The 23719-nt window shown below is 33.4% G+C and overlaps 1 protein-coding gene across 7 annotated transcripts in view; it reads right to left on the bottom strand.

Annotated features, from left to right (window-relative positions):
- The window catches only part of DENND1B (DENN domain containing 1B), a 265472-nt gene that overhangs the window by 128618 nt on the left and 113135 nt on the right, over positions 1–23719 (bottom strand). For 4 of the 7 annotated variants that reach the window (XM_055378544.2, XM_063709838.1, XM_055378548.2 and 1 more), the window contains 4 exons: positions 23032–23101; positions 16963–17043; positions 10403–10456; positions 7427–7537 (listed from right to left, as the gene is read on the bottom strand). In XM_055378544.2, the coding sequence (XP_055234519.2) occupies positions 7427–7537; positions 10403–10456; positions 16963–17043; positions 23032–23101 (316 nt within the window). Of the gene's footprint in view, positions 1–7426; positions 7538–10402; positions 10457–11766; positions 11827–16962; positions 17044–23031; positions 23102–23719 lie in introns of all 7 variants that reach the window. The other 3 variants (XM_055378528.2, XM_055378538.2, XM_063709835.1) reach the window with 1 other exon arrangement.

The raw sequence follows: 23719 nt of genomic DNA, 5'->3' as shown, positions 1-23719 counted from the left end.
AATACATACATGAACACACCCACAGACACACACAACCCATGGTTTTATTTATTTTATTTTATTTTTTGATACAGTGTCTCATTCTGTTGCCAGGCTGGAATGCAGTAGTGCGATTATGGCTCACTACAGTACTAAACTCCTGGGCTCAAGCAATCCTTCCTCCTCAGCCTCCCGAGTATCTGGGATTACAGGTGTGTGACACCACACCAAGCTAATTTTCTTAATTTTTTGTAGAGACAGGGTCTCACTACATTGCACAGGCTATTCTCAAACTCCTGGGCTCAAGCAATCCTCTCACCTCAGCCTCCCAAAGTGCTGGGATTACAGGCATGAGCTACCATGCCAGGCAGGTTTTTAATTTTTAAAGAGATCGATATCTAATACAAGAGCTTGACATATTCACTAATATTTAAAATTTGAGAAGGGTATGTGATAAATGCTATGATAATTCAGAGATGAAAGATGTTACACGGGTTACTCATACAAACTAAGCCTTCTGTAAAGCAAACCAGATTTTGAAAAACTTTCAGAAGCATGCATGTGGGAGACTTAAAACACATACGAGGAAGAGCAAAAAGTGCAATTTCATCCATTCACTCAGAAAATTATTGTTAAAACCTTCTATGGATACATATCAACAATGTCCTAAGAGACAGATACATTGTAGTGACTGACTGAACCAGATTAAAAAAAAAAAAGAAAGAAAAAAAAACCCGCCCTGATAACTTTATTGTCTAAAGATCTGTGTGGACTATAAGTAATCGAAAAACTCAGAAAGATAAGTTTAGGATCAGATAATGGATAGTTTTTTACCAGACTTAGCAGTTTATAGGTAATGAGTAATCAATAGATGTTTTCTTATTCTGAAGGATTAATTACATATAGAATGAATCTAAAAGATGAGAAAATGGAAAATGAGAGGTCCAAACAGAAGATAAGTGCTATCCCTAAAAGTGGTATTCAAAATGAGAGAAAGGTATAAATATGACACATTGAGAGATAATCGACTAGACCTGCAAAGACAAGGAAAAAAGTCACTTCACTGTAAGTAATTCAAATAATAAACTGAGGCTCCTTAAGGGAAGGGATACTATATTGGGGCAGAAGGTAAGGATGCATTTGGTTTTATAAGATGGTCACTGTAAGAGGCAAAATTGCATAAAGGTTGTAAGCATATACTTTGGAATCATACAGAACTGGTTAAACCAATTCCTAGTACTATGGCCTTGATCAACTTACTCCCTCTCAATTTCGAAATCCACATTTTCATCTGTCTACCGTGGATAACAACTGTACCTACCACATAATATATAATAATTAAATGAGTTAGTTTAAATAAATTTCTCAGTAGGGTAAGTAGCGCAAAGCATGCCCTATATTATATATTGGCTATAATTATTAATAACATCATCATTTTATGTAAGTGAATTCAGTATATATGATCTGAAAATAATATCTGTGGAAAGTAGTAACTGCTGAACTAAGACAGTGGGCAGTTGAAGAACAGGAATCAGAGAAGAAAAGATTAAGGAGGTAGAACCTATAGGATGTAGGTGGGGAAAACAGATGAGAGGGAGGAGTGATTCACCAAATTAGCCCTTTATAGTAGGAGAAGGAGACTATGGGGAAAAGATGGCGAGTTCCATTTTGGCAGTATTGAATGGGATGTCAACAATGAGCTAAACTGCACTATAAGAAAGCTCACTGGAAGAGAAAAACTTGCCTAACTGTAAAATGAAAAAAAAAATTATAGTATGTGAAAACATATAAATATAGAAGGTACATTTTAAAATAAACACACTGCCCTCAACAGTTTTATTAAAGAAACAAAACCAACACATACATTATTTTCTTTTATTTAATGTTGATTACCACTATCAGCACAAAATTGTCACTGTTCCATATAAAAAATACTAACATTATCACTGTCTGTAAGCTATAAGGATAAGAAAAAAGAAAAAAAAAATGCTTGGTAAACTGAAATCATCCAAGGTCATTTTTGTGGATATCATACAGGAACAAAGCTTACAGAGCCTAGGGGAATGACAAGTTAATAACAACTCTTTGATAATTCCATAATTGTTAAATTAAAAAATTCTTCATTGTGAATTAAAAGCCAATTATTTACTTTTAGAACACAAATGGACTAAATCATAAGGCAGAAATACGTGTTTATTTTCATGAAAAACAGAGCCATTATCACTACAGGAGTTGGAAGATACAAACACCTCTAGTTTTCCTGTAACAGAAGTCTCCTCCAAATAACCTTCACACATCCCTTCCAATAAACTGTTTCCTGATGACCTCAACAGTACCATTTCCCCACTCCAGTCATATTCACTCAGCACTGACTAAAAATACAATGTTCAGAATAGCTGTGTACCGGTGAAATGATAAACTGGTAAGTAGAATTATTCAGTTTCAGATGACATAACTGGTTGCTTACGGGTTTGGGGAAGAATTAAAAATCTAAAAATTGCTTCTAGAATCTTTCCCTGAGAGATCATGATAACAATTTTTAACTGCACCACTCTGCTGCAGCTCTAAAAACATGAGGCACAAAAATACACTTTAATAACCTTAACTAGGAAGCAGGACTACGTAATCTTTGTTCTCTCACCGAATGTTCAATTCCTCATCTCCAGAAAGAGTCTCTGCACTTCGGGTTTCAGATTAAATGCTGACACAGGTGGCACCATTAAGAGACAAATCAAGAATATGTATAATCCAGATGAAGAGGTTAAAATCCTCTGGACTGCCTTTCAGTCTGACTAAACCTGTAAAATCTACATTTGATAGCTGATTTTCCAGAGATCGAAAGATTTCTTTTTACATATGCCCTTGATGGAATTAATGAGAGGAGAGAAAAGCATATGCTTAAATGCCTGGGGGCAACCATAACAAAGGAAGAAATTACAATTTATTAACGTAATTCCAGCACTCATAACATATTGCTTGCTCTAAATATCCCCAAAACAACATGCACTACACAATCAAATCTCTGTAACTAATATGCTTATAGACTTTCTGAGGGTGAATTTACTAACTAAATAATGGTCAAAATAATAGCTAACATTCAGACATCTGCTTTTAAAAGAAGCATCCCTTCCACCTGCTTCTACAGGCCACAAAGATACACTCTAGTTAACATATTACTGACAGGATGATGAGAAAGCTCCTGTCAGATGCTGGCCAGCCGGGTGTTTGAGACAAAATGCACAGCCCCAGCTGACTAGTTAGAGAAAGTCTGGTGAGGTACAATTATAGAGGCATATGACAAGGCTTCATGCCTGACTGATTTGAGAACCACTGACATGGCTTTAAACAGCAATCCAACCTACCTATGGTCACAAAACAGCAATAAGTCAACTGATACCCCCTTGTAATATCATGATTTATGCCTCTGCTTTGAATACACGAGAATCTAATATGATGTTCTGCTAGTCTACCAAGATTCGCTTGGGGCTTAAACATCTATGGCCTACCTACAGCATGGATAAAATCAATGTTCTTGTTCAGGATTACCAGAAACCGTTCCATGTGTACTTGACAATGTATAAATCAATAGAATAATGTATGAATCAACAGAATAAAAACAAAACTGATTATATCTCAATTCATTAAACTCAAACATGCAAAAATATAATAATAGGTACTAACACAATACCACACTTTAAAATATAGGGAGAAAACCTATTAGAATGTTGAAAACATAACAATATTCTTGATATCTGTGCTTACATATCTTATTTTTTTTAATTTTAAATTTTTCATCTTTTAAAGGTTATTTTTTTTTTTTTTTGACATAGTTTTGCTCTGTCAGCCAGGCTGGAGTGCAATGGCGTGATCTTGGCTCACTGCAACCTCCGTCTCCCGGGTTCAAGTGATTCTCTTGCCTCAGCCTCCCGAGTAGCTGGGACTACAGGTGCGTGGTACCATGCCTGGCTAATTTTTGTATTTTTAGTAGAGATGGGGTTTCGCTATGTTGGCCAGGCTGGTCTCGAACTCCTGACCTCAGGTGATCTGCTCACCTCGGCCTCCCAAAGTGCTGGGATTACAGGCGTGAGCCACTGCATCCGGCAAGAAATTATCATTTTTAACCACAAACAGCACCTAAAGAAAAGGAACCTCAAGCTAGCTGATTCTCTAATGAGAGTGTCACCACTAAAACCTACAGCAAGCTGTAAGGTTTATAATTATCATTCTATTATAATTATGAAAAATCATGATTGTCAAAAAGTAAATAACTGAGACAAAATTTCTAAAACTACAATAGAATTATGAATGTTAGGCCACCTTTACATATATTCCTCTAAAAATTAAGAGTTGGGCTGTATACTTAAAAAATTAAAAATGGATAAAACGTTAATTTCTAACATTAAATACATTATAGTCTCCGTGATATATAAAAATATGAGTATAAAAAGCTTAAAAACAAGTAAATTCATTGATTTTACTTTTAATTTACATAAATTACTTTTAATTTATGTTAAGAAATGAGTCCTTGACCTTAAATGCCACTATGCATGGAATTTATAGCAGATATATTTTCTATACTGTATATATAAAAGAATTATTCAAGACAGATTCAAGTAAAGCAGCTTCCTCCATAAAAGAAGACTAAGATCATGAAAGAGAACTTGAATTATGTTTATTTTATCAGCCCAACGGTCCCAGAGAGTGAACCAAAACAGAGCTGGTAACTTAGAGGTGACATCACCATCAAGTTTTCATGAATTGTCATAAACAGTTGATAATAAATTGACATCAAACATAGAAAACAACTCCCCCAAAATACTAAGACTTTATGATAACAATTTGTTTTTAAAGCCAAATACTAAGTTAAAAGATAGTAATGTTAATTTTTACTCTAACTGCAGATGTAGACTATTATAAAATTAAATGTAGAGGCCGGGTGCGGTGGCTCACGCTTGTAATCCCAGCACTTTGGGAGGACAAGACGGGTGGATTGCTTGAGGTTAGGAGTTCGAGACCAGCCTGACCAACACAGTGAAACCCCCTCTCTACTAAAAATACAAAAATTAGCTGGTTGTGGTGGCAGGCACCTGTACTCCTAGCTACTTGGGAGGCTGAGGTAGGAGAATAACTTGAACCTGGAAGGCAGAGGTTAGAGTGAGCCAAGATTGTACCACTGCACTCTAGCCTGGGCAACAAAGTGAGACTCCGTCTCAAAAAAAAAAAAATTAAATATAAACTATTATAAAATTATAGCTCATAATTACTAAACATATATTCTATGCAGATATAATTCTAAGCACTTCATATATATGTATTTCCTTAATCTTTACATCAACCCTATGAGATTAAGGCTACTATTGCTCCTACTCTACACTTAAAGAAACTGAGTCAAACAGATTACTTGGTCATTAAGAGGTGGATATAAATTAAACAAAACACCAATATTTTTCAAAACCATATACTCAGATTTATTTCTAATACACAAATACAGTAGCTTATGCTTCACTCACATAGCTTATTCCCTCACTTTCTTTGGATCTCTGCTCAAATACTACCTCACTGAGTTGGGCACAGCGGCATGTGCCTATAGTCCCAGCTACTTGGAAACCCAAGGCAGGAGGATCCATTGAGCCCAGGAGTTTGAGACCAGCCTGGGCAACATAGCAAGACCCTGTCTCAAAAAAACAAACAAACAAAATACTACCTCATTGGAGAGGCCTTCCTTACATAAAATGGAAACCTGTCCATCACTGTCTACCCTGTAAACCCACTCACTTTATCCATTATGTAACCCTAGCTAATAAATAATTGCTATCTGTTTGCTCACTTGTTTACAAACTGTTTCATGCCAGTCGAATATGGTTAATGTATAGAAAGTGCCTGGCACATAGTATGTGCCTAATAAACATTTGTTACATGAATTAATCCTGACAAAATTTAGTTCCAAGGCCTATTATACAATCTTTTTAATTTTGAGGACAATATCCATTTAAAAATATCCTTTTTAATCTTAAAAAAATCATGTTTAAAAAACGAGGAGGAGGAGCTGGGGAGAAAGAAGAAGAATGTTTCACTTCAATAGTAAGTTAAAAAATAGCAGATAGGCAAATTAAAATATCAAATGAGTCAAACTGAATTTCTTGACATCTCTAAGATGTGTAAGAAAAAAATTACTTGTGTCATTGACTAGCACTTATTCTCTGATATTACTGCATCATTTATCCACCCTTACTCTTTTAAATGCATATATTTTTCAATATGTAAAGTGCATTTTCAACTTTTAGGAGTGAGCATATCAAATTACAATTCAAAATCTCAAAATCGTATTTTTGAGATTTTCATGAATTATAAATTCATACAAATTATATGTACAATTGTATGTATTTTTTTCAATTGTAGAGTAATGGAAATAACCCAAAAATTAGAATCAAAAGACTCAATTTCACATTATCTGTCTCTAACTAGCTGTTTGGCCTTGAAGTGGTCATTTAATCTCACTGAAAATACCTTTCTCACTGTTAAATGTTAAACAGATATCCTACAGAAATCCTGAAACTCCTTCTACTTTAAATGTTAAAATACAGATTAAGGTTTTTATTTCTACTATAGGAGAAGAAAACATTAAAAATATGGTTTTATTTATCAATTAATCAAATTTGTGAGGAAGAAAATTCATAAAATATTGAGTAATAGTTTTTGCTAAATAAATACATCATAGATTACCTAAAACTATATTTAAATTTGTATTTAAAAATTTAAGTTAAAAATATTAAATTTTTGAAGCTTAAATGAGAAAAAAATTATAAAATCTAGCAAAATACTTCTGAATATTTTTCTATGACCCAAGAAAAATCTTTCTCTCACTGCCTTTACCATATTAATAAAGACCTTCCAAAAGAGCATTTTAGTGAATGTCATAAAACCTGTGATTTATAAAAAATGCTACTTTGACTTTTAAGTTATTATCAGCCCGAAGAGCTGCTCTAAATCAAACTATTATACAATCTACTCCCAAACCACTACTTGGCAACAAAGATGAATCTACCTATTACCAGGTTAGGATAGCAGCTATTATCATGGCCCCTTGATTTCTTTCAAGTGGCTCCAATGGAAAAAGCCACAATTGAATAATAAAAATCTCATAATAGCTCTTAAGAATTCTTTATATGGTAGAAGGCACTAAAATGAACTCTGGAGAGTTAAAAAGAAAAAAAAAACTCTCATCTCCTGATAAGAAAAAATAATTAACCTGACTTAATGCATCTGAGAAGGCTTCCTATAAATCAGACTTTTGTACTTCAAGAGCCAGATTAAAACCATATATCAAAAACGTATGTAGATATTGTCTTATAAGTACACATAGCACATTTCTAAATCTGCAAAGGTTTTTAGGTCTTTTTGTGAAACACTCAATACCTGCTACTTAAAAGAAGTGTGAAGTACTTACAGTGCTTAATTTGCTCGAGATAATCACGATGCGCCTTTCATGCAGCATACTGGCATACAGCTGCAGCATGTTGTTCACATCCACGGCAACAAAATATTCTGTAAGATTTCTCTGTACAAGTAAAAAATAATTGTGTAAGTTACAGCTCATAGTGAATGTGAAGAAAAACATTTTACACATTTACCAGAAAGTCTTGAAGTTCAAAGGGTATTATTATTTAAAATGGTATTTATTAAAATAATGAAGTGTAATACTAGTCTGCTGCCACATAAAGCACATAATATTCTATTATTAGTTGAAACATAACTCTACTCAAGGAAAGTATTTGCAGAGGATGATCAGATCACAGATTTCCCAACTTTCTTACCCGCTAAGTATTTGAAAAGAGGCTAATTTCCTGGGACCCAACCTAGAGCTGCTCTGTTGAATTGTCATCTTTAGTGTATGTCCCCAAGAATCTGCTTTTTTTTTCTTTTTTGTCACCCAGGCTGGAGTGCAGTGGTGAGATCTTGGCTCATTGCAACCTCTGCCTCCCGGGTTCAGGTGATTTTCGTGCTTCAGCCACCAGAGTAGCTAGGATTACAGGTGCACGCCACCACATCCGGCTAATTTTTGTATTTTTAGTAGAGAGATGGGGTTTCACCATGTTGGCCGGGTTGGTCTCGAACTCCTGACCTCAGATGATCTGCCCACCTCGGCCTCCCAAAGTGCTGGGATTACAGGCATGAGACACCACACCTGGCCAAGAATCTGTTTTTTAAACAAATACTTCTGGTGATTCTTATATACACTGATCCTTCAGAAACCGCTGCCCCAGACAATACATTTGAGTCTTTTCATGTTTGCCATTCACTATGCAGGCACAATCATCATCTGATACGACACAGCATGCACAAGGTACCCAAAGGATGAGGTGAATTTATAAAACAGCCCTTTGGTACTTTATTAAGGAAATTACCTTGTTTATACTTCATGTCAGGCTTGCTTTATATCCACTATAATCAAATATAATTTGATGATGTTCTAAATTGATTCCTTAATTTAGCACTCTTATCCCCCACATGAGAATGAAACTGGGATAAGCTACTACATTAACTTTGACTTTTAGATCTTCTCCTTTCTTATTATTTATTTTTAATTTTCTATAATGAAACAAATACATCAGAAAGCAACAAACTAATTAAGGGATTCAACAAGATATAACAAACAAAAACTGTAGCATCAGGTGGGCTATGACCTAGTAGGCTAAAACTTTTAGTCGGGCAAGAATGTAAGAAATCCAATTACTTCTTCAATTTCTGGAAGATAGAAACTTTACCATCACAAATTGGTAATCATGATAGAGCACATCAATAGAACCTGTAACTATCAGTGGGTGATGTTGAATTTGGTGGGAAGAGGTTTATTTCGTGCTTTCTCAACTTCCAATTCAACTCTCCATATAAAAATTCAAGTTATTCAAGACTAGTATATTTCCTATAATCTAAAAGAAAGGTAATTTTTAGATGGGGAATTATTTCTCAACATAGAGTGCTGCCTTATGCTTATTCTCTTGCTTTCTTTTCCCTAAACAGGACTTTCTGCAAAATAAAACATGTTAATAGACATGTAAAAATATATATTCTCAGTGGCAGTTTTTCCTTTGAATGTTTGTTTCCTTGAAACTTTCAAAGTAATCATCTTTTTTAAAATGTGACATTTGTTAAACCAAGTTATTAGTTGTTTGTTAGTAAACATAAGAGAAAGGTAAATAGGAGAGAGAGTAGACGGAAGCAAATTTGACTTTGAAACTCTGAAGTGAAGGGACAAGGGTCATATAAGTCAAGACATGGTCAGTCAGCCTTAAAGAAAACATTAGCAAGGAGTACCTGGCCCACAGTGTACAGCAGTCAATACTTTAGGATCCATTATGTCACCTGAGGGCTTTGATTATCTATCTCAGGCCCATACGAGCAACTTGATGCAAAGCTTTTCATAAGGGTTTTTTGGATCCATCTGTACTGAAAACACCATTGACAGTCTTGGTTTGGTATCAGAAAATTTACAATTGTCTTCTTGGACTTCCTTCGCTACCCACGTGCTTTTGGAAACCAAACACTCAGTAGGTTTGAAAACATTTGGAAAAACACTAGAATCCCAAAGTAAATAATAAGTATATATTGAAATACTTTTTTCCTGTTGATTTTTCCTTTACTTTTGATTGAATTATTCCTACTGATTCATTTTAACTTTCCAAGGGAAGCTGAAGAAAAATTACGTAAGGGAATACTTCATTTTCACATAGTTATCCAGAATCATGAAAGCATATTTGTTACTTCTACTTGTCTATGTAAACATTTCTACAAAATACTAATGTGTAATAACTATTAAAATACTGAAAATAGTTCTAGTATGGCTAGAATTAGGACTCTAAATAAAATGAAAATTTTAGCAATTTTTAAAATTTCTTACAATAGCCATCAAACCTTGCAAGATATGTATTATTTTAAATTAAAATCAGGAAATTAAGAACAGTTCATCTATGATTTGAAGCATTATATACAAGGAATATAAAATACTATGTCAATTTCACTAAAGTAATGATTTGTGTGAAGACATTTCCCATTGCTAGAATTCTTCTCCACAAGTAGAAGCCATCTCCTGAGGTATCTCTTCTGTCATATACAGTGAAGCTGAAGACCTAATTGAATATATACGATCCTACCTAATTACTACAAATGATAGAAATAGTTTTCCTTATATTATTGTCCTTAATTTTCCTTATCCACAACCAGATATTAAGAAGAAGGTAAAGGGGCAGATATATAAAGAAGAAAAGAAAATAATATCATTATTTCTTATTTCTTCATTATTTCTCACAAACACAGCTAATTACAATGTATCCTATTTCTCTATATAAAAATGAATAAACAGTGAGACCAAAATAAACAAAATTAATAATATAAGAATAATTAAAGTAGAAAATAGGAAACTTACACTCTCGGGTATTGTTGGGAGTCCAGTTACATCAGGGGCAATGAAGTAGGAATGCTAATCAATACAAATAAATCACATATGAAAAAGATAATTAAAACTGGTAACATATAATTTGTAATGAAAATCAGAAAAAAATATATTGAGTAAATTAATAAATGCCATGGACTGACATTCAGGATTTGCTGAATTTGAGAGATTCTTAAATGAGTTAGCTGGTTTATATGAGATTTAACAATTACATTGCCATACAAAAAGTTAAGACTTGGTTAAAAATATTTGACCTCAAAATTAAAATAAAAATAGAGAAAAAGTGTTAAGGCAAAAAAAGAGTATATTGCTGAAAGGTTTATTTTGTACATATATACATATACACGTATGTGTATATATACAGTATACAGAGACATACACACCTATACATACATATAAACATATATATTATTAAAACACATTTAGTTGAGGTGGACTGGAAAAATTAAAGCTTGCTAACCAAATATATCAAAATCTATTAAGATTCCTGGACTGGGTTTCTATGGTAAGTCACAAGAAATCTCTTTTGTAAACATCAACCACCCTATTATTTAGCAAATAGCAATAAAGCATAATTTTTCAATGTTTAAAACTTCTTAAACATGTAGTAATCCCAAAATATGATTGTTACACATCTGCCAAATATTAATTAGCTTCTATAATGTTCAAAGAAGTAAAACAGTTCATCAGAATACTTACATAAAGAATACATTGTGTATATATGCCTTCATGTTTCCAACAATGTTCCCAAATTTTACCACCCAGAATCAAAGTGCAATTTAATCATCCAAAAGTTTTATTTTCTGTTCATATTAATCTCCAAAATTATTTAATCTTAATCACATAAGGACATATTTAATAATATCTTATTATTAATGATTAGAAAAGAAACATTTTAGCCAATATTTGAGCAGAGTTGAACTAGTCAGAACAAGGATAGTTAACACAGTTATAATCTATAATTTTCCAGGGTAGAAGAACAATAGGAGATAAATCACAAGATCTTTTGTGATCTTGGGACCAAAAAATGTGACAAATCTTGTGCTGTGAATATACTTTAAAATTACTACTACTGAAAATGGAGAATATGCAAAGATTTTGGTCTCTATAACCTACTTTTATTTGGAATACTTTTTAATAGTACTATATTTCATAAAACTATGCTTTAAAAGATAGTATAAACAGAAAATATTATATATTCCAAATGATTAATTTTCTTAAGAGTCAAATTCACCATTTCCCAAAGGGCTGGAGTGAAGCTTAAATGCATAGTGAAATAAGTGATTATTTTTCCTATTTAATAGTGATTTTTAGAAGCCAATGTCCTTTTAACTCACCGGTACTAGAGCAGGCTGATCTTTCAGAACTTGCTCACAGGCAATAAATATCTCTTGGTTCTTATAATACATGAGAGAAAAAAATGAATATTTTACTTTCATGGGAGAAGCTTACACAACAATTCGCTGTGTAATTGAGACAAACCCATGTAGCCAAGTTAGCCACTAAAAAATACTTGAATAATACAAAGTATTATTTTAAATGCTGATTTGCTAATTTTATGCTAGAAAAATCCTAATGAAAGTATTTTCATATTACAAGAGTAGAGAATGCTGTGGATATTTAACGATTTTGAAATGTTTCAAAAAAAAGCATTCTCATTAGACATTAACTTTTTATAAAAATCTCTGATTACTAATGGCCATTATCCACTTGTACAGGAACAAAAACTTCCATAATCATCCATTTTAATCTTGCATCATAAAACTAAAATCTCCTCTAGTAGCTGAAGATAAGTGTCCTAGTCCCAAATTTGTCACTTATTTAACAGCATAACACTAGATACAGTACTTTAGGAGTCTGTTATTGAAATCAAATGCAATTAATAATTCATGGTAAACAAACATTAACAGCTGATTTTATCAATACTTAAGATATTATAACTAGGCCAGATGCAGTGGCTCACGCCTGTAATCCCAGCACTTTGGGGGGCCGAGGCGGGCAGAATACCTGAGGTCAGGAGTTTGAGACCAGCCTGACCAGCATGGTGAAACCCCATCTCTACTAAAAATACAAAATTAGCCCGGTTTGGTGGTGGGTGCCTGTAATTCCAGCTACTCAGGAGGCCGAGGCAGGAGAATCACTCAAAACTGGAGGCAGAGTTTGCACTGAGCTGAGATCACGCCATTGTTTTCCAACCTGGGCAACAAGAGTGAAACTCCACTTCAAAAAAAAAAAAAAAAGATATTATAACTTTAAAATAGGTATACAAGACTTGAAACTATAAGACTATTAATTCAAGTGTGTATAAGAAGGCTTAATTATGGAAATAACTATTATACATAGGAACAGAACACAGCCACTCAAATTCTTTTGACAAGATTATTTCAGCTATAATTTAGCTATTTCAGAAGAAAGTATTTTCTCCATATGAGATGAAACTTCAATTTACTACCAACCACCTGAATAGCTCTTCATGGTATATCTAGATATATCATTTTATTTGATTACCAAAACAACTTTCTCAAAAGTTGACATGCTCAATTTCTCAAATGGATAAAAAAGGATCATCTAAAGAGATTAACTTTCTTGACTAACATTACACACTTAGTGACTGTAACTTAACCCAAAATCTTCTAATCCTAGGTAAAAAGGGGTAGAAATCTTTAATTTACGGTTCTTATTAATAAAGATGAACTGTTTCAATAGCTGGTAGTTTTGAGATGTACTTTTGTAAGGTATTTATTTACCCCTGAGCAAATATGATACTCAAATTTAAAGGGAGAACACATTTGTATTTCTCATTAATGCCACCTCCATTGTCTTAGCACCTTTATTTTCCTTAACTCTTTAAGAGTGTTAGAATAACTTTATAAATATAACACTTTCAAAGAGAAATTACCATTTTTTGGAAAATCCCAGGCTCTTCTTTATTCTCCTTGACCTTTCCCTTGGTCTTTCTACTGTATTTCCACTGACCATAAACCTTGGATTGTTTGGGCATCAATGACCTACAAGTCTAAGTTTCTCCTTAACTGCTCTTTCCCCTAGTTCTTTCACTGGATCTCCTTTCCTTTTCCCTATAGCCTATTTGGGCAATTAGAACTTAGCCTCTGCTCTGTGCTCTTCTATATTTTATCCTTTAAATAGCTACAATGATGTCTGCTGTTGACTCCCAAATTTGGGTTAAAAATTCCAGGTTATCCTTAGTTTTTTTATCACCCAATCTACAAATGACTATTAAACCTTTCCACTTTGACAGTGTGCAACAAAAGAAGATGCAGACATAAAGCAGCAGAGAGGGTCACAGGAAAGAAAAAACACTACATTAAGTTGTATGACAAGAGGTTTCACAAAGTTGAAGACTGAGCAAGTTCTAGACTAACAACACATAGTCAACAAAGAGGCTTTAGTCCAAAAGGAAAGCATGATGTTCATTCAAGAAGCTGAACAAAACAATATGACCAGAATAGAGGAGGAAAATTAAAAGTTGGATTGAATCTAAGAAATGGATGGTCCTGAAAGCCTGGCCAACGTTTTAACAAATTCTATAGAAAATGGGGAGCTACAAAATGTTTTCAGCAGGGGACTTTATATAGCTTAAGTAACTTTCATCTGACAGTCTTTTGTAGAAATGACTGGAAGGAGAGAGGCTCTAGACTAAGAACTCTTTGAAGTACTAAGCACCAGAACTAAGGTGCTAACCACCTTAGTCTACTACTAATAGTCGTGGTTAAAGAATGGAATAATGTAAGAGAACACTACTATCACATGAAATCACAGGGTGAAATTTGCTCAAGACACATGGACCAATGGAACAGAATAGAGAACCCAGAAATAAACCCAAATACTAACAGCCAACTGATCTTCGACAAAGCAAACAAAAACATAAAGCAGAGAAATGACACTCTTTTCAACAAATGGTGCTGGGATAATTGGCTAGCCACATGTAGGAGAATGAAACTGGATCCTCATCTCTCAGCTTATACAAAAACCAACTCAAGATTGATCAAGGACTTAAATCTAAGATCTGAAACTATAAAACTTCTAGAATAAAACACTGGAAAAACCCTTCTAGACATTGGCTTAGGCAAGGATCTCATGACCAAGAAACCAAAAGCAAATGCAATGAAAACAAAGATAAATAGTTGGGACTTAATTAAGCTAAAGAGCTTTTGCAGGGCAAAAGGTACAGTAAGCAGAGTAAACAGACAACACACAGAATGGGAGAAAATCTCACAGTCTATACATCTGATGTTCAGAATCTACAATAAATTCAAACAAATCAGTAAAAAGAAACAATCCCATTAAAAAGTGAGCTAAGGACATGAATAGACATTTCTCAAAAGAATATATTCAAATGGCCAACAAACATATGAAAAAAAAAGCTTAACATCACTAATGCATCAGGGAAATGCAACTCAAAACCACAATGTGATACTACCTTACTTTTGCAAGAATGGCCATAATCAAAAAATTAAAATACTTTTGTAAACATCAGCCACCATATTATTTAGCAAACAGCAATAAAACATAATTTTTCAATGTTTAAAACTTCTTACACATGTAGGTATCCCAAAATATGATCCTCACACATCTACTAAACAAATATTAAACTGATCACCTGATCACCACATCCCACGTCAATAGTAGATGTTGGCCTGGATGCGGTGATCAAAGAACACTTCTACACTGCTGGTGGGAATGCAAACTAGTACAGCCACTATGAAAAAACAGTGTTGAGATTCCTTAAAGAACTAAAAGTAGAACTACCGTCTGATCTAGCAATCCCAGTACTGGGTATCTATCAAGAGGAAAAAAGTCATTACATGAAAAACATACTTGCACACACACGTTTATAGCAGCACAATTCACAACTGCAAAATCGTGGAATCAACCCAAATGCCCAGTAATCAACAAGTGGATAAAGAAAGTGCAGTATATATATATGATGGAATACTACTCAGCCGTAAAAAGGAATGAATTAACAGCATTTGCAGCGACCTGGATGAGACTGAAGACTATTATTCTAAGTGAAGTGCCTCAAGAATGGAAAAATCAAACATCGTATGTTCTCACTGATATGTGGGAGCTAAGCTATGAGGACGCAAAAGCATAAGAATGATATAATGGACTTTGGAGACTTGGGGAGAAGAGTGGGAGGGAGGGTAAGGGATAAAAGACTACGAATATGGTGTAGTGTATACTGCTAGAGTGATGGGTGCACCAAAATATCACGAATCACCACTAAAGAACTTACTCATGTAACCAAATACCACCTGTACCCCAATAACTTATGGAAAAATTAAAAAATTAATTAATTTTTAAAAAGAAGAAAGTTATTACCAAAGAAAATACAATAAAGATAACAACTTCCCTGTCTCATAAAAACACAAAAGACATTATTATATATACTTTGAGTTAGCTTTTCTCTCATTTTCTCTTGCGACATTATATTTTTTATTCTTTATTAGGGAAAGTTTATTATTTTAGAAGAAACAAAATTAATATAAATAAATTTTAATAGTCTAGCCCGTATGCCAAAACCATGAAGAAAATTAATAAAAAATCCATATTTTATGATTTTGAACTTTAAGCATTTACAAAAACTCCCAAAACATGAGTGTTTTTAGATATAGATGGTACACTTCGTTAAAAGTTTCAATAGTACAATAAATAATCTATCCCATCACAGGCTTGCTGTCTGACAAACAGCAATTCAATCATATTTCCAGTATTTTGTGATTATACTAGAAGACATATTACTGTATAGGGAAAACAGATGAAACTTTTCACCCAGAATTTTTATCACATATTTATATGTTATATGTCATTTTCTATTCTTACTAAGTACCGTTTTCATTTTAGGAGGGTTATTAAGCATGTGTGTATATTCCTTTATTATGCACGGATTTCACCTGAAAATTAATGCTTCTTTTTTTTTTTTTTTTTTTTTTTTTTTTTTTTTTTTTTTTTTTTTGAGACTGAGTCTCCCTCTGTCACCCAGGCTGGAGTGCAGTGGCACGATCTCGGCTCACTGCAAGCTCCGCCTCCCGGGTTCACGCCATTCTCCTGCCTCAGCCTCCTGAGTAGCTGGGACTACAGGCGCCTGCCACAACGCCCGGCTAATTTTTTGTATTTTTAGTAGAGATGGGGTTTCACCGTGTTAGCCAAGATGGTCTCGATCTCCTGACCTTGTGATCCACCTGCCTCGGCCTCCCAAAGTGCTGGGATTACATGCATGAGCCACTGTGCCCAGCCAAATCAATGTTTCTTAAAAGTGAAATATCCTCATAGATTTGGTTTTTAGTTTACAATAAAATTTTTTAAATTCAACACACCTGATATATGAAGTTATGATAGTTACAGCATGTTAAAAAGACACAATATTATCACCTTGTTATGTTAGTACTAGCAATGAAGTCTTCCTGGAAGCAGAGATGACTTGGTAAAGAATTTCCTGAAGGTACACGTGCTCTTAATGAAATTGAGACATAGCTATGACTCCCAAAAACAATTACTGATTGAATACTTACCACACTCAAATTTACAGGAGTATTTGCCTTTGGTACTGGGTGGTTATACAGTGATATGAGAGTTTCATTCAAATCATTTTCCTAGGGCAAAAGAAAAAGTACATTTTATAAATAAAACATATACCAAGCAACTGCAATTAAAACTACTTGATAAAATAATCTACTATGGCTTTTCATATTAGACATATTTTATATAAATGTTTTCCACAGAAACATTTCAAATATCTGAAATTCAAATATTTGAGTCTAAAAATATGAAAACATATTTAAATCCCTTTATCCAGAAGAATAATGGCAATATTTCTATTTAGTATAAACATGTATTTGAAAAACTTAGTTATTATAAAATATACTAATGCTATAAAAGTAAATTATCTAAATCATTAAATCCAATAAGAACAACTGGATTGAACAAAAATAGTAATACAACTTTTTATCAGATCACAGAGTACTCTTATTTTCCATTTCATTTTAAAATCCCAAAGCAATTTTTAAGGAATAGAAACAATTTAAGTAAGATTATTTCACTGAAGTGCAATGTAGAGGTTATTCTAAATATTTCTTTTCTACATTGCTACTGGTCACTACTTGACCCACAATAAATGGGATTAAATAAAACATACAACAAATCTACTTCATAGGATTTGTATAATAATAATGTGCCTTGATGTGCACCCTCAATTTTTCTGCATCACATACTACAAATCCAGTAATAAATATACAAAGATTTTTATAGACATAATTATCCTTATTCTCTATTTTCATATTGGAAAGAATAAATCAAAGGAAAAGGCAATTGTTCAGAGAAGTTAGCAATTTTAATAAGTTTGGATACGAGACATAGACTTTTCACGATCTTTCTTATGCCTTGTCTATCCACTTTTACCAAAACTTAATAAATCAGAACTCTGTAACTACTTTCAAAAGTATTCATTCAAAACTACCTATTTGAAGTACTCTTCAGAATGACATAAAAAGACCAAAAACAATGTATTTCTTGATCATTTAAACAACAAAATGTATCAGAGAATACTGTAGATAATACCATTCATTCCTCTTTGTAAAAGAGGCTCATATGGTTGTTTTAGAATTACCTTGTAGAAGGACTGCAAAATAAACAATTTACCCCTCGGACTTTTAAACAATGAAGTATACCATAGAAAATTGTGGATCATATTGATATTCTGTTCATACAAAATTCTTATAGGTACAAAAATTTTTAGACTAGCTTTTAAAAATTCTTTGCACTTTCTTACATTGATCAAGTAAGGATAACTTGAACCGTAAAAGTTACTTAAATAACCTATGGCACTGAATTAGAAATGAACAGAAAAAAGTACTACAATTACAGATTTATTTCTGGTTTAATTAATGCTATAAACTTATTTCTTCCTCAAATAAGGAACACAAATGGAGCCTCCCCTGTTTCCTCTTCTCAGAAAGCCAAAATTATATAAATTTGCTCATAGCTATTTTCTTTTATGTATTCCAGTATTACTGATGGTTTCAGGAAAAAAAAAAGATACACAGTATGGAGATAATAATAATTTATCAGTAAGAGTTACTAAAAGTTACTAAATAAAGGAAAAGTATTCAAAATTTGGACAACTAATATAATTAACGTGAATTCCACATGTACATTCACAAAAACAAAGAACAAGAAATTATCACGAATAATTTAACCAGAATTCTGGTTTTGACTTTTCATTGCAAAAAAATAAATAGTAGTATTTCCAGTTATTTTCTTAGGCAAGTGAATGTCTGTACAGCTTCAACATAAAATTATTCAACTGTAAAATGATGTTAACGTATACTTCATAGAATTAAGCAATCAAATATATACAGAAAAATATTTACATGCACAAACACATACACATAAACAAGGAGACTTTTGACAAACATTAAAACTTGCAATTACATTATAAAAAATTGGTTGACAATTTTAGAAGAGTAAAAGGACTACCTTAATTTATTAATAACACATTTAAATCCTATTTATATAAATAATACCTCCCTTACTTTCCAAGTGACAGAACTGATTATCTGACTTATAAACACTGTACTTTAATCAAAGTCACAAGGATATTAGAAAATATAACTTAGGCCGGGAGTGGTGGCTCCCGCCTGTAATCCCCAGCACTTTGGGGGGCTGAGGTGGGTGGATCAAGAGGTCAGGAGTTTGAGATCAGCCTGGCCAATACAGTGAAACCGCGTCTCTACTAAAAATATAAAAATTTTCCAGGCGTGGTGGTGCATGCCTGTAGTCCCATCTACTTGGGAGGGTGAGGCAGAAGAATCTCTTGAACCTGGGAGGTGGAGGTTGCAGTGAGCCGAGATCGCACCACTGCCCTTCAGCCTGGGCGACAGAGCGTGACTCCGTCTCAAAAAAAAAGAATTTAAATCCAGGATTTCAGGGTTCAATCAAACCACATTGCCGAAAGTCCAGTTACCTTTGTATTACCAATACTGCATTAAGCTTCCTGGGAACATTTATAAAGATTTAAATTCTAAGGTGACTAGACTCACCTTTACTTGCGACCACCACCACTTAAGGCAAATGAAGGATTTCAGCTGATTTATCAAAATCATTAATGTTTATTCTTACAAGCTTATTTTCAAATATAGTCTGCATCCATGTTTAACATAGTGCCTGTTTCACCATACTGGGCAGACAGAAATGTCTATACCATTTTAGTTGAACTGTATCTACCAAAGCTATATAATTTTTAAAAATTAAATAAAAATTCAAAATGCTATGCCCAGGAGGATATTTTGCTCCAGATTCAGTCAACAGAAGTTTTAAAACAATATAAAGAAATAAATGATTGTATACTGAAAAGCTGAAAACAAGCTTTTCCTATGGAAAAACTTAGAGTGAGGAAAATAACATTCTGTCTTACTATATTCCTATTTTAAAAATTCCATCAACAATTTTGTCTATCATTGACGTTAAAGCACGGGCATACAGAATCCAGTGAACAAAAAAGTCACAATAGCTGGATATTAGTTTCTACAATTATAAAATGGAGAGCCAAAAACTGAATATTAGAAACTTTCTAACGTATTTTTACTTATTCTACACCTTTTGACTCAATATCTATTTGCTATGGGAGACACAGAGATAGAACAGTTCCAATTCTCAATTATTACTTTGGTTGTGCAGACACAGAGTTACAAGCCAGTGTAAATGCTCTTGAAACCTACAGAAAGCATCACCTAACTTAACCTGGAGAGTCAGGAAAAGTCTCTAGAGAAGTACTTGTGCTGAAATTAGGTTTGTTTCAAAAGACAGCTACATTAACTTTTTTTTTTTTTTTTTTTTTTTTGAGACGGAGTCTCGCTCTGTCGCCCAGGCTGGAGTGCGCTGGCGCGATCTCCGCTCACTGCAAGCTCCGCCTCCCGGGTTCATGCCATTCTCCTGCCTCAGCCTCCTGAGTAGCTGGGACTACAGGCGCCCGCCACCACACCTGGCTAATTTTTTTGTATTTTTAGTAGAGACGGGGTTTCACCGTGTTAGCCAGGATGGTCTCGATCTCCTGACCTCGTGATCCGCCCGCCTCGGCCTCCCAAAGTGCTGGGATTACAGGCGTGAGCCACTGCGCCCGGCCCATTAACTCTTAAAAGATAAGTGTTCTACCAGTAACAATTAGTGACTGGTCTGTAATCTATCACAACTGTATAGAGTTATGTTCTGGGAACTTTAAGTGGCTCAAAATAATTAGATAGTACATTATGTGCAGCAGATGAGTGGGAGCAGATTAATTTGAAGAGAAGGTCAGAAGCCAGATCATAAAGTTATTATATGTCATGCTGCATACAAGTTTAAATTTTATTCTAAGAAAAAGAGGAGACTATGAAGCGATTGTAAGCAGTGGAATAAAATCAGTTTTCAGAAAGTTCATCTTGAAGAGAAGAGTCTTCAAGACTCTTTTCATCTCTTCAGACAAAGAGTGTGTCTGAAATACCCATAAATAGTATCTAGAGAAAAGAGAACCAAGAATATAACATAAATAACACCAAAATTTTAGGTGCAGATGGACAAAAAAGGCCCAAAAGAGAAGGTGAGGACATAAGTAAAACAAAGAAAAGACAATGTCAGGGAAACCCAGAAAAACACAATGTCAAGAGTGACAGAGTACCAAATAAGAATTTAAACAGATAACCAGAGAATGGAAAGTACACCCTATATGTAAAAATTAATAGACAATAGACAATTATAAAGAATTTTTAAAACACATTTTATTTCAATTAAATTGTATCAAATAGCATAGCTAATATTTTAGTAAATTAGCTCTTGTTAAAAACATCAAAGAATGGCCAGGCTTGGTAGATGGGAAGCAGAGGCAGGAAGATCCCTTGAGGCCAAGAATTTGAGACCAGCCTAAGCAACATAGTGAGATTCTATCTGTACAAAAAAAATTTAAAAAATTAGCTATTTGTGGTGGCACACACCCATAGTTCCAGCTAATTGGGAGACTGAGGTGAGTGGATTGCTTGATCCCAGGAGGCTGAGGCTGCAGTGAGTGATGATTGTACCACAGTGCTCCACCTCTGGGCCAACAGAGCAAGACTGTCTCCAAAAAAAATTTTTTTTAAAAATCAAAGATTAAGGGAAAAAAAAATTAAAATCATTATCCCATAGAATTTTGTTCATTCAAAAGCAAACTTCAGCTTTTATTTTTATTTTTTAAGAAAAGCATAACGACTTTTATTGAGAGCTAAAACTATAAAATTCTTAGAAGAAAACATATGAAGAAAGCTTTGAAAGACTGGATTTGAAAAAGATTTCTTGGATATGACACCAAAAGCACAGGCAACAAAAGACAAAAACTAGATAAATTGGACTTCATTGAAATTAAAAACTTTTGTGCATCAAACAATAATATCAAAAGAACAAAAAGGCAGACAAACCATAGATTGGGATAGAATACTCGCAAATCATCTATCTAATAAGAAATGAATGTTTGAATATATGAAGGACTCTTACGATTCAACAACAAAAAACGCAACATGATTTAAAAATGGGCAAAGGACTTGAACAGACCTTCTCCAACTTTTGACTCAATACCTATTTGCTATTGAGACACAGATAAAAGAGTTCCAACAAGTACTTCTCTAGAGACTTTTCCTGACTCTCCAGGTTGACTTAGGTGATGCTTGCTGTGTTCCCAGAGCATTTATCCCGGGTTGTAATTTTCTGTCTGCACAATTAAAGACCTTCTCCAAAGAAGCTATAAAAATGGCAAGTAAATGTCCAATATCACTAACCATTAAGGAAATGCAAATTAAAACCACAACAATACACCACTTTGCACATATATTATGAAACTATTAACCAAAAAAGAAAAGAAAAGAGCGAGTATTGGCAAGATTGTGAGGGAAACGGAACCCTTGTACATTACTGATGGGAATGAAAAATGTGGACACTATGGAAAATGTGGACACTGTGGAAAATGCTCTCACGATTCCTCAAAAAATTAAATGCAGAATTACCATACTACCCAGTAATTCCACTTTTAGGTATATACCCAAAAGGACTGAACCCAAGGGCTGGAACATTATTTGTACAAACATTTTCATAGCTGTATTATTCACAATAGCCAAAAAGTAGAGGAAGCACCCCCAGTGTCCATTGACAGAAGAATGAATGAACAAACTGGGGTGTATTGATATTCAGTCTTAAAAAGAAAAAAATTCTGACACATGCTGCAACATGGATGAATCTTGAAGACATTATGCTAAATGAAATAAGCCAGTCACTTGGCAAATAAGGACAAATACTGTGTGAGTCCACTTATATGAGATACATAGACTATTCAAATTCATACAGATGATACAATGGTGGTTGCCAGGGATGGTAAGGGTTGGGGAGGAATGAGTAGATACTGTTTAATGGATACAGACAGAGTTTTAGACTGGCAAGGAAAAAAGATGTATGGTATTGATGATTGCAGATCAACATTAATGTACTTAATGTCACAAAACTATACACTTAAAAATGGTTAAAATGGTAAGTTTTGTGTTATAAGTATTTTACCACAATTTAAAAATGGGGAAAAAATAGCTTACCAGTTCCTTAGCCAAGTAATCTGCAAGAGTATTTAGAAGCTTGTAATACACTTCAAACCAGGGAAGGTAACTGTAAAATAATTATTTTAAAATGTATATACATAAAATTCAGAATCAGAAAACAGACAATATAAACATTTAATTCATATTAATTCAAACAGGTTAATCCTGGAGGTCAAAAAAGAACTATACCCATTTTATTTACTTTTTCAGCAAAGTTTTACATATTATTTATTACTAGTTTTCATAAAACAAATCAGAATCTAGAGTTCTATTTAAAAAGCTGTTCATTACATACTTCTATTTTACATCAGCAATATTTAAAATTATTTTCATGGTATTCAATAAAAGCATGCATAAGATAAAAATTAACCACTGTAAAAAAATCATATAAAAACTAGTTCTAAAAGCTTTTAAAACAAAAGATATCAAAAATATCTCCTTTTAATATGTTACTGGAGTATATAATACAACAAAACTATGTGTTTTTCAATTCTTCAGAAATGGTGTTTAAGAATGATGGCAAATTTCAAAATAACTCAATACACATATCAAAAAGACTATTCTAAAAATTATAAAAAATTTTAAATGACTTTTATATATCAAAACCAAATATAATTCAAAATTTAATTCATTGTACTAGATAAAACTATAATTTTTAGGATAGCAAAATATTAAATCTAAAAAT

The sequence above is a fragment of the Gorilla gorilla genome, chromosome 1 (assembly GCF_029281585.2).
Source record: "Gorilla gorilla gorilla isolate KB3781 chromosome 1, NHGRI_mGorGor1-v2.1_pri, whole genome shotgun sequence".
Taxonomy (NCBI): Eukaryota; Metazoa; Chordata; class Mammalia; order Primates; family Hominidae; genus Gorilla; species Gorilla gorilla.
The sequence above is the reverse complement of the archived record's forward strand: the minus strand, read 5'-3'. Positions and strand labels throughout refer to the sequence as shown.